The 15053-nt window shown below is 33.7% G+C and overlaps 1 protein-coding gene across 3 annotated transcripts in view; it reads left to right on the forward strand.

Annotated features, from left to right (window-relative positions):
• The first annotated feature begins 586 nt into the window (after positions 1-586).
• LOC106461740 (protein phosphatase 1 regulatory subunit 11-like) overlaps positions 587-15053 on the forward strand; it is a 22029-nt gene continuing 7562 nt past the window's right edge. For all 3 annotated transcript variants that reach the window (XR_002611045.1, XR_001290944.1, XM_013921587.1), the window contains exons 1-3: positions 587-894; positions 3019-3127; positions 9690-9821. Coding sequence is in view for 1 of the 3 variants with exons in the window: in XM_013921587.1 (XP_013777041.1) it covers positions 814-894; positions 3019-3127; positions 9690-9821 (322 nt within the window). In the remaining 2 variants the exon portion in view is untranslated. The remainder of the gene's footprint in view (positions 895-3018; positions 3128-9689; positions 9822-15053) is intronic.

Here is a 15053-nt window from a genome sequence, read left to right on the forward strand (position 1 = left end):
ATTTTATCATTCTTCGAATTTATGTTTATTATTTTTCTGTGTCCTTTTAATTTATAAAATCCAATTTCTATCACTTTAATACTTGTATTCCGTTATAAAACTGTTTATGGAACTGCTTCAACAGTGTTCCTTCTAACAATATTTTGTTAACATGCTCAACGCAGTACGTACGTAATTTAGAATCCCTTTATAAGAATAACCCTTCAACGATTCTGTCTAAGCCTTTTTTTACTAAGTAACACGGTTTAAACTGCCTGACGAAGGTCTTCTGCGCAAAAAGTTCCAAATAATAATAAAGTTTTTGTTATAGCCGTATGTTTTACCAATTTTGAACACTTTTTTCAATTACTTTATGTGTATTTTGTTTCATTGTATATTTTTTGCACTTGTTTTATAACACCAACTATGATGTATTTTTATTTATAATTGATATTGTGCTTTGAATTGTTTAACTTGGCGCATACTTTATTTAGATTCTTCATTTAGCTCGTTTTGTTTTATCATGTCTTTTAGGGCTATTTCTTAATTTAACAGATGAAGATTATATTTTCGATATCGACTGATTATCTTATAGTTCCCCTAGCGTGTTGTGAGTCTAACATTTGGAAAGTGTTGTGATCAGTTCTGCGAACGCGTTTCTCACTTGGTAAAACTTGTAATGAAGATCTGCATATTTTAAGATTAAACTAAGTTCTGTTAAAAAAATAATTTTTAAAGTTCATGAATAAACCAGTTTTTTATTATCAGTTATAGTTTCTTTTTTAATTCCTGATTATTAGACTTAATTAATAGGCTGATGTATATACGTAGTTAATGGCTGAATCACGTCCTACGGAAACGGTACATGAAACAGTGACTGTCGAACAGTTTGTTGATGACAAGCACAATGAAGATGTGAGTTTATTTTTTATTTCAATAATTTACCTGTCTTAAAATGATATTCTGAATTGAAGGGTGTTTAGGTAATATTGCCACTGGTAACCTGATGAAAGGCTGATGCCCGAAACGTCGTTTTCTTGTTTTATTAATAGTTATTTTAATTTGGTGAGTTTTACCACTACTTTATATTCTATTTTGCATTTTGTTATTTCCTCGCCTATGCCATTATTTTATTTCTTGGGTAGATGTAATTTTATGTTTTAGTTTCATGGGTTTTATTTGGCTACATGCTGTAGTTTCCCATGTTTGTGACCTATGGTAACTGAAGACATGCTGTCTGTAAGTATTGTTGAGGGTACATTAATGTATTAATGGGTTTTGTGGAACGTGAATAATACATGCCTGTGAGAAAAAGTATAACCTCAAAACTAGAGTAATAATACTAAGGCTCTATGGACTCTCTCTGGGAAAAATTGGAAAAAGCTAATAAAGTAGCATTTACCATTGACTGTTGGACAGCACTAAATACTGAAAACTACATGACAATCACTTGTCATTACATCAAAATCTGAAAGGTTTGATCCAATATTTTACAAAGTATGCCAGAATGACATGCAGCAGAAAACCTTGCTGACCAGTTAAACACCGTAGTAGAGAGATTGGGTTTGGAAGGCAGTGTCTTAACATGTATGCATGATAATGTAAGCAACATCATGAATGCCAACATGACACAACATGTTACATGGGAATCTGTAAATTGATTAGCACATTATTTGCAACTAGCTGTAAATGATGGGTTTTCTGACAGTTACGGTTGTGTTTGTTGTGCACACGATTGACACATGTTTTCTTCATAAAAATAATCAGTTGAATCACAATGCAGTTTTTTTGTTCTTTTGTTTCTTTTTATAACTTCAATGAGAATTTGAAATGAAATTTTTAAAATCAATTTTTTTTCTATTGTAAGTGGTCATCATTCTGCTACAGCATAGTGACTGCTAACTGATTGAGCCATATTTATTCACAGTGTGGTAGGTAGCATGCATGGCCATTAAGAACATGCAGTGAATTTAATGCAGTTGATTTGTTCAATAAAACACAGCAACAGTTAAGCTAATCAAATGCTAATTAAAACAGTAACATTTTCATATTTGTGAAATATCACAAAAGTGCATGGCCACCTTCCTCCTGCTTTACAATGGCTCCTGTCAGTCGGAGACAGAACCAGCTGAGCAACATGCATATGCACAGAAGTATCAGTAGAGCCATTTTCATTGTATGTAATCACTTTATTTCTGTATTATGTTTATCTTTATTTTGGTATTTGGTTGTTTGTTATTTTGTGAATCAGGGATTATTTTGGTGTATTGTATAAATTTCCTGTAGTCACTTGTTTTAATGTTGTACTAAAGATAAAAAATCTTTTAATATTTCTTGAAATGATGAGAGGGCAGGCTTTAGCAGATGCAGATTGAAGCAAATTTTGATCAGTACTGTACTGATCATGGCAAAAACTATCTGGCACACACTGCTCATAATTGAAAAAAAAAAATGATTAGCTACATTTGATGAAAAGTTAGAAGCCATCAGAATTCCTATATATTGTTTATAAATATTATGACCAAATTCAATGTAATTATTGAATATACAGTAAGTGAAAATATTCTTGCATTTCTCCTCATTTAAAAGTCAATGGAAAATTTTACAGTTATCATTCAAATAATGATTAAAAAAGAAAATAAAATACTTTAATATGATCTTTAAGGGTATTTTAGTGATAAGAATAGTAAAATCAAAAGAATTAAGCAGAAAAGTGTTCATAATATGTAAATTATTAAGGCAGTCTAGAACCTTTTTATTATTGTTAATGATCCAATAACCTTTTTTAGAAGAATTATCTATATTGATTTTAACAGAAAGAGATACCAGTACATAAAAAGGCAATAAACATTTTAGAATGTTAATGGAACAAAATGTGTTAGAAATGTTTCATTATTTAGGATGTAACTGCGTAGACTGTAAAAATTCTTTAATAGTCAAAATTTGCTTGAAAATTTTTGTAATGGACAGAAAATATTTCATCGAGTTTTCTTCTTGGATAAAAATACTGTCAAGCATCAAATTTGTTTTTCCCCACAGGAGGGTCAGGTGGTCAGACTTAAACTTAAGAAACCCAAGCCGGACAAAAAGGTGTCGTGGAGAAGTGATACAGTGGACAATGAGCATTTAAACAAAAAGAAGTCTAAATGTTAGTATTATTTTCTTGTAAAATGTTATGTGCATGCACAGATTAATAGAAAATAAAGAGGGAGACTGAAAATTATAAAGTAAGAATGTGTGTGTGAACCTGTAATTGTATAACTCGTGTGTCCAATGGTTATTTGAATGTATTAGATGTTTATTTCTTGAGGTAGGAATTACATGTAAAAGAACTTTAATATTGGCTGAATAAAGTTTACATTTTCTTGTATATTAAATGATAATAAAACTTTATCATTAGATTTATTAATGCTTTGAAGTACAAATTTGGCAGTATTTTAAAATATGTTATCCCAGCTTAGGAAATTTGCTAAATTGGCTGAAAGAATTTAAAAGCATATATATGTATCTTTAATAATATCGAAGAAACAAAGTTACCTAAATAAGATGTGAAAAGAACAGCAAAGCACATCAGTAATTAAAAATAGTTTTAAAATAAATTATACTATATAACAAACAAGAAAGTATTCTGTATTTAGTTTAGATTTATTGTAAGTTTGTAGGCATATGCTAAGCCTATAAACATAAATATTTATCAAATGGATAACAGTACACATATTTAACTGTTGTACCCAAATGTTTCTTAAATACTAAATCTCAAAAATTACCAAAAAAAAGCACTAAATAAACACCCAGTATTTTCAATAGTGTTAACATACAGTATAATTTTTAAACAATGTACCTCAGACTAACACATAGATGCTACAGGCACAAAGTATTCAATTTTTTGAAATGTGCAATATGCTAGAAAATGATATTGAATGTGCACATTTAATGAAAAATGAGTTTTTAAAAACAGTTGTTAAAGCAAGGAATGCCTCAGTACTGAGAGTATGGCACAGAAATCAGTACGATTATAACATTTTCATATTTGGAACATTGGCTTTAAAAGTTGACATAGATTAAGGAATCACCACTGATCTTACTATAATGTCACACCAAAATCTAGTTTAAAACACTGATTTAAAGATGATGATAATATGGCTCATTTAATTTTTTTTATACTAGCAGTCCTTACCCAGCATTGCCCAGGTATCACCTGAACAGAGGTCCGATATTTAGCTATATTTAAACAGAAAGGATCAAAATTTCGCTTTTCATGTAACAGTACATGCCAAAAGGTCATATTTCTGTTAGATAAATGGCTTAAGAGCATAAAAATTTAATAAAATAAATGAAATCACAGATTTATTGTAAAGTTCACATACACACCCCCTAACAGTCATTGCATTGCCTCTGGTTAAATGAAATTTTTGGTTTATTGTGGAATCTCACTGTCACTTTTGCATATATTTTGCTGATTGTGATTGGCATTCAGAATTGTTTTTTTTTTCTTTACATTTTACTCAGAGGTACATAATCAGTGTCAAAAACATTTATCATACCTAACTCCCCTCTCCTTTCCGAAACTAAAATGGACAAAAACCAGTTTATTTTTGCAGAAATTTTTGGGTTCAACTTGTCTATTCTATGAAATAGTTAGTCTTGTTTGTCAGTAAACATGACAGCATTTGATGGATTTTTATTCTGACACCACATCTGTAAAATACAAAAAACATTTCTGATGTTATTTCCACTTAAATGAGACCAAAAATCTGGCCCGTTTTCTGTGGAAAAAATTAGATTTAAAAGTTTTCATTGACACTAAAAATTTGACGTCACAGACACTAAACCAGAGTAAGCTTAGTCCATATCGTTATAGGCCTACTATTAAAGGGGCTGAAAGATGTGAACAAACAGACACAAACTTAAACTCGAAGAAAGTTTTGCATCATTCTTATCTCCTTCAATTTTTTTTCAAACATGGTCATATTTGTTTTTCCCTACATGAGTAATAGTTAGAGTTTTTATCAATTTGAAAATCAGAAATTTAACACTTTTATGCATGTTTTTTTTAAACTTGTTACAAAACTGTCATTGTTCTACATTACTGGTGGAAATGATAAATAAATTGTGACACTTTTATGCTTGGTTTCTTTTTTTAAAAAAATGTAGAATAACAGGTTTTGTAACAACAAGTTTGTGAAAACCGTTGTATGGAATAGAACCTAAACTCTTGTTCAGCCCTCAATTTAACAATCACTCTCAGCTAGCCAAACTACTCAACTTACACAAATATGATATCTTTGTGGTTTTGATGTAAAATTATACTTTTAATTTTACAATGTATTATTTGAAGTATGAAATGTTCCTTTATTTTTCTTTACATAATACGTATAATTGTAATCTCCTGATGTCTGTTACATTGAAGCAATTGATTTATATTCTATATTCATCATAATTCCATGTATTTAATATCAGATGTCAGTTATTGTTATGACTGTTGCCTAGATACCTATTTGAAACAGTTTTATTGCCCAGTACATTGTTGCCCAATGAAGGCTCTGGTAAGAGAGCCAAAAGCTTGCAACTAAAAAGTATTTTAACGTAGAGAAAAGTCCGTGTATAATAAAAATAATACCTAGGTCTACATTCTCAAAATTCCCTTAGTATCTTTGCAAAGTTTCAGGTCTTTAGGTTCTTTCCTTTTTGAGCTGTGGTACTGACTGGCACACAAACACACGGGCTATTTTGTTAGTATAGATTGAATTTAGCGAGTTCTAAACACTGTTAAAGCTTGATGCACGTGGTTTGCAGAGGAATTTCCTGTGAGATATGTATGTGTCCTGTAATAATGATCTAACTATGCAGGTGTAAAGCAGTTTGGTTTTACCAAGTGACTGTGTCATTTTGTCTGCAAGGATTCTTTGTACCTAGAGATATAATCAGTCTGTAAATCTGTTTATTGATCAGTTACTTGTCCTGACTACTTTTCCGTTAAATCTTGGACTGTTTCTTTATATATTGTTTTTAATTTCTATATATTTTGTTGAAATAGACTAAGTTGTTACCATAAATCTGGTGTTCTCAAACTGTGGGTTGTGGCTCCCAGGTGGTCATGAACAGTAAGTTGTATGACAGTTTTTCATATTCTTTTAGCTTCAGAATAAACTGTATATAAAGAACTGTAGTATGTGAATTCACAGTTTTTCAGGTTCACGAACGGGAGTCCTAAAAATTTGAGAACACCTGACCTATAAGCTGCAGATTCCTTATGATTATCAGTTAAAAATGATGTATTATGAGATATGTTTTTTTTTTACATTTCATATAACAGCTTATTGATTTTTTTTTGAAGTTGTTGATGTGTTGTTAGTTAACAGGGTTGAAAATATAAAATGTATCTGAGTACACACTGTAATCCAGAAGACAAATGTAATTTATTTTAGTATTAATGTTTTTATTTAGATGTAATCATTTCTTTCCTTCTTAGAATTTTCTATAGGTGTAGAATTAAATTTCTGGAAAAATGTGTCAGATTATTGACATATCTGCAGGATGAGTATGTGAACATGTACACATCACAATTTTTAGTCACGGCATAACGGCTTCGTAGAATGGCTCTGAATTTTTTTCATTTACAAACTTTTAGCTCGTCTCACATTCTTCCCTTTTTTCTGTTTGTTTGTATTTTTGTTAACAAACAATAATAATAAAAAATGTTAATTGTGGTAAGCGAAATAATAATTTGATCTAAGTAAGAGGTTTTTTCTTCCAGATTTGTATAAAATCCTTACATGATAAAAATATATATATATATATATATATTATTTTCAAAATCTACATAGCTGAATTATGGAAAATCCGTTATTAAAACCAGAACCACTTCTATGAAGTTTAAATTTACAGGCCTGTGTAATTGTTCATGAAGAACTGAATTAAAGTGAAACTATTTTTGATCTTTTTTTGGCTGGCATGTTAAAATTTCCAGACTTACAGGAAAATTCTAACATTGAAATGTCATTTAGATACTGTTGAAAAAAATTATAATGTGATGGACTGGTATAGTTTAGTGCATGCCAGATCTAAGTATGTATGAAAATATCATTAATATGACCATGGTATTCTAATCCATATTTGAGCCAAGCCACAAGGTAGAGGCAAGGCTTCTGACAAGTTTGTTTGTTGTGTTTGTGTGTTATTTTGGATAATAATACAGGCTGATACTGTCATGTTATCAAAACTTTTACCTGGCTTTGGGGCTGGATGATCATTTACATGTTTATCCCATAGTATAAAAGGATACATTTATTATAAAATGTTTGTTACACAGACAGCTTTAGTCTGGTTGTTCCCAGTCTTTCCGATTGACAGGTGAAATCCATCAATTATGTAGATCTTTGTCTTTTGGAAAATGATAGAAAGCAAGACTAGGCTTTTGTCCCTGTCTATTGCTACATTCAACAGCACAACAAGCAATCACCATGATGGTACCTGATGAAGCCAAGGCACTAAGACACACAAGACAAGTAAAATTCACATTGCTAAGCCCGGAGTAAACACATTGTGGCTCAATATCCACAATGGCTAAGACTCCAGGTTTCCCAGCTCGTGATGTCATGTGGAAAACCTCAATAAGGATTGGTTAAAATATTCTACATAAAAAGGTGATTGGTTGAGAATTACCTAAATGTATAGTTTGTTTCCAAAATCCCTAAAGGACTAGATATAGAATGTAATGTTTAAAAAAAAAAAGGCATAATACTTTATATAAATAGTGTTCCAACCACTACTGTGTTTGTTGTATCCCAGCAAGCCTGATAAACCTGGATTAAGTGAAACATGTCATCAGCAATGTATTTGACAAATACAGTGTGGTTGGAATACTATTATCATACATTTATAATTCTTGAAATTCCCAAAGATGGTAGATATAAGAGTCAGAGATCTGAAAAACAACAACAACTTGGGACAAGTAACTGATCAATAAATAGATTCACAGAAATATCTATGTAGAATAACTGACCGATAATATTTCTGGTTTTAGTTTGTTAATCTTCCTCCTTGTCATGACCTATGTATTTTGAGTTCAACATGGCTGGATAAAAGGAAAACAAAAGCTGGAAAATATCATCATGCACTATTCTTCAGCTACTGAATGATGATGATTCCTATAAAGTGTCTTCATAATGCTGTTTACCTTCTTTAAGAAAGGGATCATCTCAGATATAATTGGTTTATCAAGTTATAACTTTACATTTGTTATAAGCAATTTACATATTTTGTTAAGTGCTTCTTCATTTGAGTCACATGGCTGATGTGGAAACAACAACACTAGAATCACCCAGGGAGGATATGATTATCTATCTTCATTGTGTGACTTGGCTGATTACAGACCTGGAGACTGATTGTAGAGCAGGAAGGTTTTGTTGACATCAACTAACACCACTGCACATTCAACATGATGTAGAAGACAGAAGTTATGCAAAGTCATTGTGCAAGTGTTTTAAGATTTTTATTAACTGCAGCTTCATGTGAAAACAATTGAAAGGTATTCAGTAAAGTAAAAGTTAAGTTGCCTCCGAACAGACTGAACACTTACACCTTTTACTCTGCACTGTATCTTTGTCAGATGAGGATCTGAACTGTGGCAACATAGAAAAGTTAATACTGTGGATTGAGACTAAAAAATAGAGTCTGACAGCTGTGACTACAATCACTAGTTGGGTTAGAGACAGTATAAATCAGAAAATAAAAAATAGTGAGGATGAAGTTGATGACTTAAAATGATACTATAGAAAAAATGGTGATTCAGTGACTGTTAATGGAATAAACTCTAGAAAGACAAATTATACTACTATTATTATGTCTTGTAACTTTATGTCAACCAAATTTCCTTAATAAGAGTCACCACTAGCAAATAAATTTTTAACATTTCTGACATTATTTTTTATTAGTAGATTTCTAGGTATTTATCTTTTAAATATTCAATAAAAAAATTAAAATTTGAAAAGAAAAAGTTGCACAGGTTTTATGTATGTATTTAGCATACTACTTACTGTTTAAAACAAAGTGATTTTTATGTAAAATGTTCTGTACATTCTTTAAAAATTAATATTGACAAATTTCTTATTTTATATGACAGTGAGAATTCATTTTTCTACATGATGGTATGATGATTTTTAAGTAATCCACCATATTAGGCTGTGTAACACTGATTTTAATGTAATGCTCAAAATGGAAAATTTAAAACGTTATACGAGTGAAAATGATAAATCTCCCATTTTGACTGTTTTTAAACTTTTACTTACATTAACAAGTATACAGATAGTTAAAGCCATTCTTTATTGTTTTACCAAAAGTCAAGACATTAGGTTATTACTTTTTGCTTTAATTTGTTTTCAAACATCTAATGTGTTTGTAAACAAAATAAGTAAAATATTTTCATTAGAATAATCATGAATTATATACGTGTATTTTTATAATAAATGTTATGTTATTGTATTTTTATAATAAATGTTATGTTATTGTATTTTTATAATAAATGTTATGTTATTGTATTTTTTAGTTGTATGTGATTGTTAATTTAAATAGCTATGAATTAGAAAAAAAATTACTTTTGACTTTTATTGGTATGGTCTTTTTGCAAAACAGAATTTTACAACTCTACCACTGAAAGTGCATTGTTTTTCCCTTTGGTTTTAATTTCAAGAATATTTTGTTTTGCACAGGCTGCTGTATTTATAAAAAGCCACAAAAATTTGGGGAGAGTTCTTCAGAATCTGATGATGATGAATGCCAGCATTGCAGGGGACATGTAGAATTAAAGAAGAAACAAGTTCCAACATCCTCAGGAACAGAAGGTGTTGTACTCGGTTATGTGTTTGAAAACTTTCTTCATGTTATTCTAGAAAAATTATGTTAGCCCTTCCTGTGGAATTTTTACAGAACAAAGAATCATAGAGATAAAAAACATTTGGCCTAAAGCATAATATAAATAAAAGAGCACACCAACTAAAAATGTTTAAAATGAAGAGCCAACATTTCAAGAGCTTATGAGCTCTCAACATAAAGGTTAATACAATATAATTACTAAAGCTTAAAAAGCCATTACGTTGTAACTTGTCACTGACAATATTTCCAAAATTGTTTTAGTATATTGTAAAAACTGTTTTATTTAAAGTTTGATTTTGTAGAGATATCAAATCTTTTAAAATCATTATTTATATCGTAGAATTAGCTTCCTATGGATAAAATATCAAATTACATGGAGGCCAACTGTAAGATTACAGAATCTGATTTGTAACAGGTTTTGTTTTTGAGTAATGAACTATTGAATAAATAGTATGGATTTAAAATACCAGGAATATGCAGTCATTACGTTTTACATAGGTTGCGAACTAGAGGAATTTTACATGAGAATCAAAGAAACAAAGCTGGAATTCATGAAACTAAAATGTATTTTATTAAACTTTTACTATTGTAATATTTCTAATCCTAACAATGGAAATTACAGTCTTTCCATTATTACCATAGTTTTATAATATAAATAAATGGACACTTCTTACATCATTACTAGATTTTCTTAACTAATAAAAATATTACCTACAGTATAACTCAACCTTGGCCCATAATGAAGGTATGTTGCTGACTAACTTGTGGTTTACTCTGGACTCTTGTTTAGCTACGCATGTTATACTATATTTTCTGAGTTTGATTCCTTTGTGCATCTGCCTGTGAGGTTTGGATACCACTAGCCTTGAGCTATCTCCAACCTAAAAATGTGTTTAACATCAACTGTGCTAGTCATCATCGTACAATGATAATCCTCCATCAGTAGGAGAGTGACACAACCTTCTTGTGCAGTAGCTCCCCCTTGTACTCGAATTAACTTCATTCTTTTTCTTGCCATTGTCTAGAATGAACGTGTTCCAAAATTTTTAATCAGATACTTGAGATATGCAATAGTTTACAAGACAGTTAATATTTGTCAAGTTTACCTAGTTAATGTTTGTGTTTCACATATCCAGCAAGCTTTCTTTAAGTTTACGTAGTAAAAAACATTTGGTAAATACCCGCTATTATGAATTCTCAAGTGACAATAACTTCCACCTTATCCTGTGGTAGTGATGATGTTCTTAACATGGGACTTGTGGCTACTTAAGGCTTGTTGTCTGTGGAGGATGTGTCACTCATTGTTCAACATCTTGTGAGTTCCTTCATGCTTACTGGGTCTCCTCCTCCTTTCCATTTGGCCAATGTTCCTTCTCCCCATTTGAGCATGATTAGGATGCCAATACTTTTTACTGGATATTTCTCTTACCAGCATTTGCTCTAGGCATAATTTTATCTATGGAGGAAAACCCTCACCCTTTTAATATCTTCCTTGATGTGATTTTACAGATATGTTCTTTCTTTCTTTTTCCCTTGTGTCTTTTGATTCCTTCTGTATGAAACCCATACTCAAGATTACTTTGTATTCCCTTCTTTGCCTGATATTAGGGTCTCTGTGGACTCATTTCTGGAACAACTGCTCACCAGTACCCACATGCCATGTACTCCTCATCAACTGGAGTCTGTTGTCCTGGCTTACAGCCACTCTTCATTTCTGTTTCTTGATTCCCTGTCTTGGGAATCTCTTCTATCTGCTTTGGGGTGGGCCCCTTAACTTCTGTTTCTCTTTCTAGTTCCCAATTTTGATGCTTTCATTTCTTTCTAAATTCTTACCACCCTCCTGCATTACATCTTGTCACTTCACCTTATTTCTGAGGCACTTCATCAATCTTCAGAGGGGCTTTCTGGAGAACTTTGTTCTCTTTTCACCTCATTGGCCCTTACTACTACTTCTGCTCTATACCTTCATAATGGGTTCCTCTGCTGTTGGGATAGGATGATCTCCTTACTAATGTACACTTCCCTCATTCATATCTCTGTGATCTTTGTTTAGCTCCTTTTCTTTACCTGGAGGACTTCAGGAGTGTTCTTGACTCACTAGAGACCCAGGCTGAGGTAGCATGACATTAGTCCATTGTTTAAATTGGTTTCTTGTCTTTCTCAACCTTACACTCCTGTTTCTGTTCCTAGGCTTGCTGAATCCATGTCTCCCCTCCCATTCCAACTTCCCAGCCTCCTCCTTCTTCCGATCCTCCCACCTCCAAATGTCATGGTCATCATTCATCTTGTTGATGACTACCCTATCAGGTCTGGCATCTGGTTATCAAGCCGTTGTTTTCAGACTGGTTTCTTGTCATCCCTTGGTTCCATGTGGAAGGTTTTTTCTTGCCATTGATTCTTTTCACCTAGTCTGTGGAAGACCAGGGCTTACATTTTGGATGCCTTTTTACACACTTTGATTTCCCCATCCTCCATCTGGCTCAAGTCTTCCAATTCAATGATCTTCCTTTTGACATTGCATCTGCTCCTTATGTCTTCAGTCAAGTCATAGGGACATTTACCTGCCATGCTCATGGATTAGGGCTGAGGTTCCATTATTACATGGATAATTGGCTTCTCCTCACCCCTTCTAGAAAGGACTCATCTCACACTTGCATTGTTCTGCAAGAGTCTGCTTGTCTGGATTGGCTTGTTAAACCTTCTAAGTCTTTTCTCATGCCTACTCAATATTTGGTACACCTGACTGTGCCAATACCACAGTGTGGCATCCCTTTTCCACTGCATCCCCCAAGACCGGAACTCCATCTCTTCACAGAAACTTTTGTTATGCTAGGGCTGTTTTCTGAACAACAACATAACTATGGGTATGTGGGCTCTGGAGAAGTATTCATTCCACATCAACAAACTCTAACTTCTCACTGCCCATAAAGCAAGTTCCCATTTCTACACTCTTCTCGTTGATCAGTTGGTTACAATCCACTCTGACAGTTTCATAGTTGTGTTTTATATCAACATTCAGGTGGGTATCCATTCCAGGACTCTTTGCTTCTGTGCATTGGGCATGCTGTTTTGGGTTCATTCCTATCAAGCCCAACTTGTGGCTTGTCATGTGCCAGGGACTCTGAACTTGGTGGCAGATTGCTTCTCTCAGCCAGACAGGATTCTACCCATAGAGTGGTTTCTTCACCCTTAGGTTTTTTGTTGAGTTTACTTTGAATTGGGCATATCTTTTATCGATGCCTTTGTAGTTTTCATGGTATCAAACTTCCTCTCTTCTGGTCCCCTGTTTCTCATCCTTTGGCTCTGGCAGTTGAAGCTATTAGGTTGGACTGGTCTCCCCTTTTCTGAATGCCTACCCTCCTCTTTGTCTTCTCCCTCATATTCTTGCTTTGATATGTGTGACACTATTTGTCTGGTTTTGCTGGTGGTACCTCTTTGGCCAGCACCACTTTGGTTTCCTATGCTTTGTCCATTGGCATCCAGACCCCATTCCCTCTATCTGTTGCTCCAACTACACATTTCTTTTTCACCCAGGAATATTATCTCGGTTTCATGGGTGAGGTTTGTCTAGTTCATTGCCTGCATGGCTGGTCTCTTATCCATTTCTTGTCATCCTTAAACTCTGTCCATCTGTCAACATCCACCACTCCCTTTGGGTTGTCCTACTGTGGCTCACCTTTTGGCCTTTTTTCACATGATTGTTTGACCATAGATTGTTTCTTTCTACCATTGCTTGTTATTGGGCAGCTTTATCAACTAAATTTTGACTTTCCCATTACCACCAAGTTTTTTTCTTCACCTGTCCTCTCCACTTTGTTCAGATCCTTCTTTCTTCACTGAACCCTTCCTCCTAATTCTATGCTTGATTGGGACCTTAATATGGTTTAAAGAACGAATGATCACTTTCATGAGTAGCCGAAGCCTTAGGAAGAAAGATCTTGTGGGGGTAAGAAAGTAAGTAAATATGGTGAAAGAGTGAGAAAGAACGATCACTTTCATGAGTAGCCGAAGCCTTAGGAAGAAAGATCTTGTGGGGGTAAGAAAGTAAGTAAATATGGTGAAAGAGTGTATGGGAAGCATCAATGGCACACACAGACATCCAAATGACAATGATCCAGATGAGAATGAGAAATGTCTTCAAAAAAAGGTGATATAAGGAACACGAAGCCAATAGTTTGAACAAAGCATGTCCTTTCCTATTTCTCACCTCTATGCTCATTTGGATCTGGATTGTCTTTGTGTCTGGTTTGGGCTGTTCATACATCTTGATTTCAGGGTTTCCATCATCATCTGTTTCTACCTTCGGGGTTGTCTTCATTCAGTGACCTCTTACTTTCTACCCTTACAGGATGGGTTTGCCAACTCCTCTGGTTGGAAAATCCTTCCTTCAATATTGTTACTTGCAGGCTATTTCACATTTTATCCCATCAGACTTTTTACCTGTCTTACTCTCTTGCATTTCACTTTAGCTGGTCATTGAACAAGATCCTTCAAACAGGTATTTTGACAACTCAGCGCATGTTCCTCTGTCATTATTTTCATCATCTGGCTGATTCTTCTCTCATGGGATTTAAACTCTCCGATTGCTGTTCTTCAATCTACACACCGTGTTTGAGGAGAGTAAGTACATTTTTTTCCCTTTTATAGGATCCTGCCAGATGACTGGTGTTACTTCCCAGGGTATGTTTATTTCATAAAATTTGCATTAGCCCAAGGGTAATGAAAAACACTGAACCCATTTGCCCTGGCTCTACCAGTGTCCACTATCATGTACAAAAGCCAGCACCAGCGAAGTGACTGCTCACTTCTTTGGCTCGAATTTGCCAGCTTTTAAAAATAGGGTTTCATGTTGACCCCTTGCACTGTCTCCAGAAAGGACCTTTCCAGCAGGTATCCAATAGGAATCCAGACACTTCTCCAGGCCTTGCCCCAACGTGAATTCTCTTCTCCATTCTTCAAGTTGAGGACGGGAGACTCTTGCCACTTACCTTTTCCTAGCCACTGGAGGGTAGACCTTGGAGAGTTCTTAACTGATTGTGTACAGCACAATGTGGTGCGAAGAAAGATGGTGGTGGCACTGTCTGTGTAGTGTGGGGGCCCCCCTCAAACATCCATCTTCTTCTGCTCTATCCCTTCATAATCGCCCCGGCATGGCCAGGTGGTTAGGGTACTCGATTCCCAATCTGAGGGTCGTGGGTTCG

This window comes from Limulus polyphemus, unplaced genomic scaffold, assembly GCF_000517525.1.
Source record: "Limulus polyphemus unplaced genomic scaffold, Limulus_polyphemus-2.1.2 Scaffold1021, whole genome shotgun sequence".
NCBI classification, from domain to species: Eukaryota; Metazoa; Arthropoda; class Merostomata; order Xiphosura; family Limulidae; genus Limulus; species Limulus polyphemus.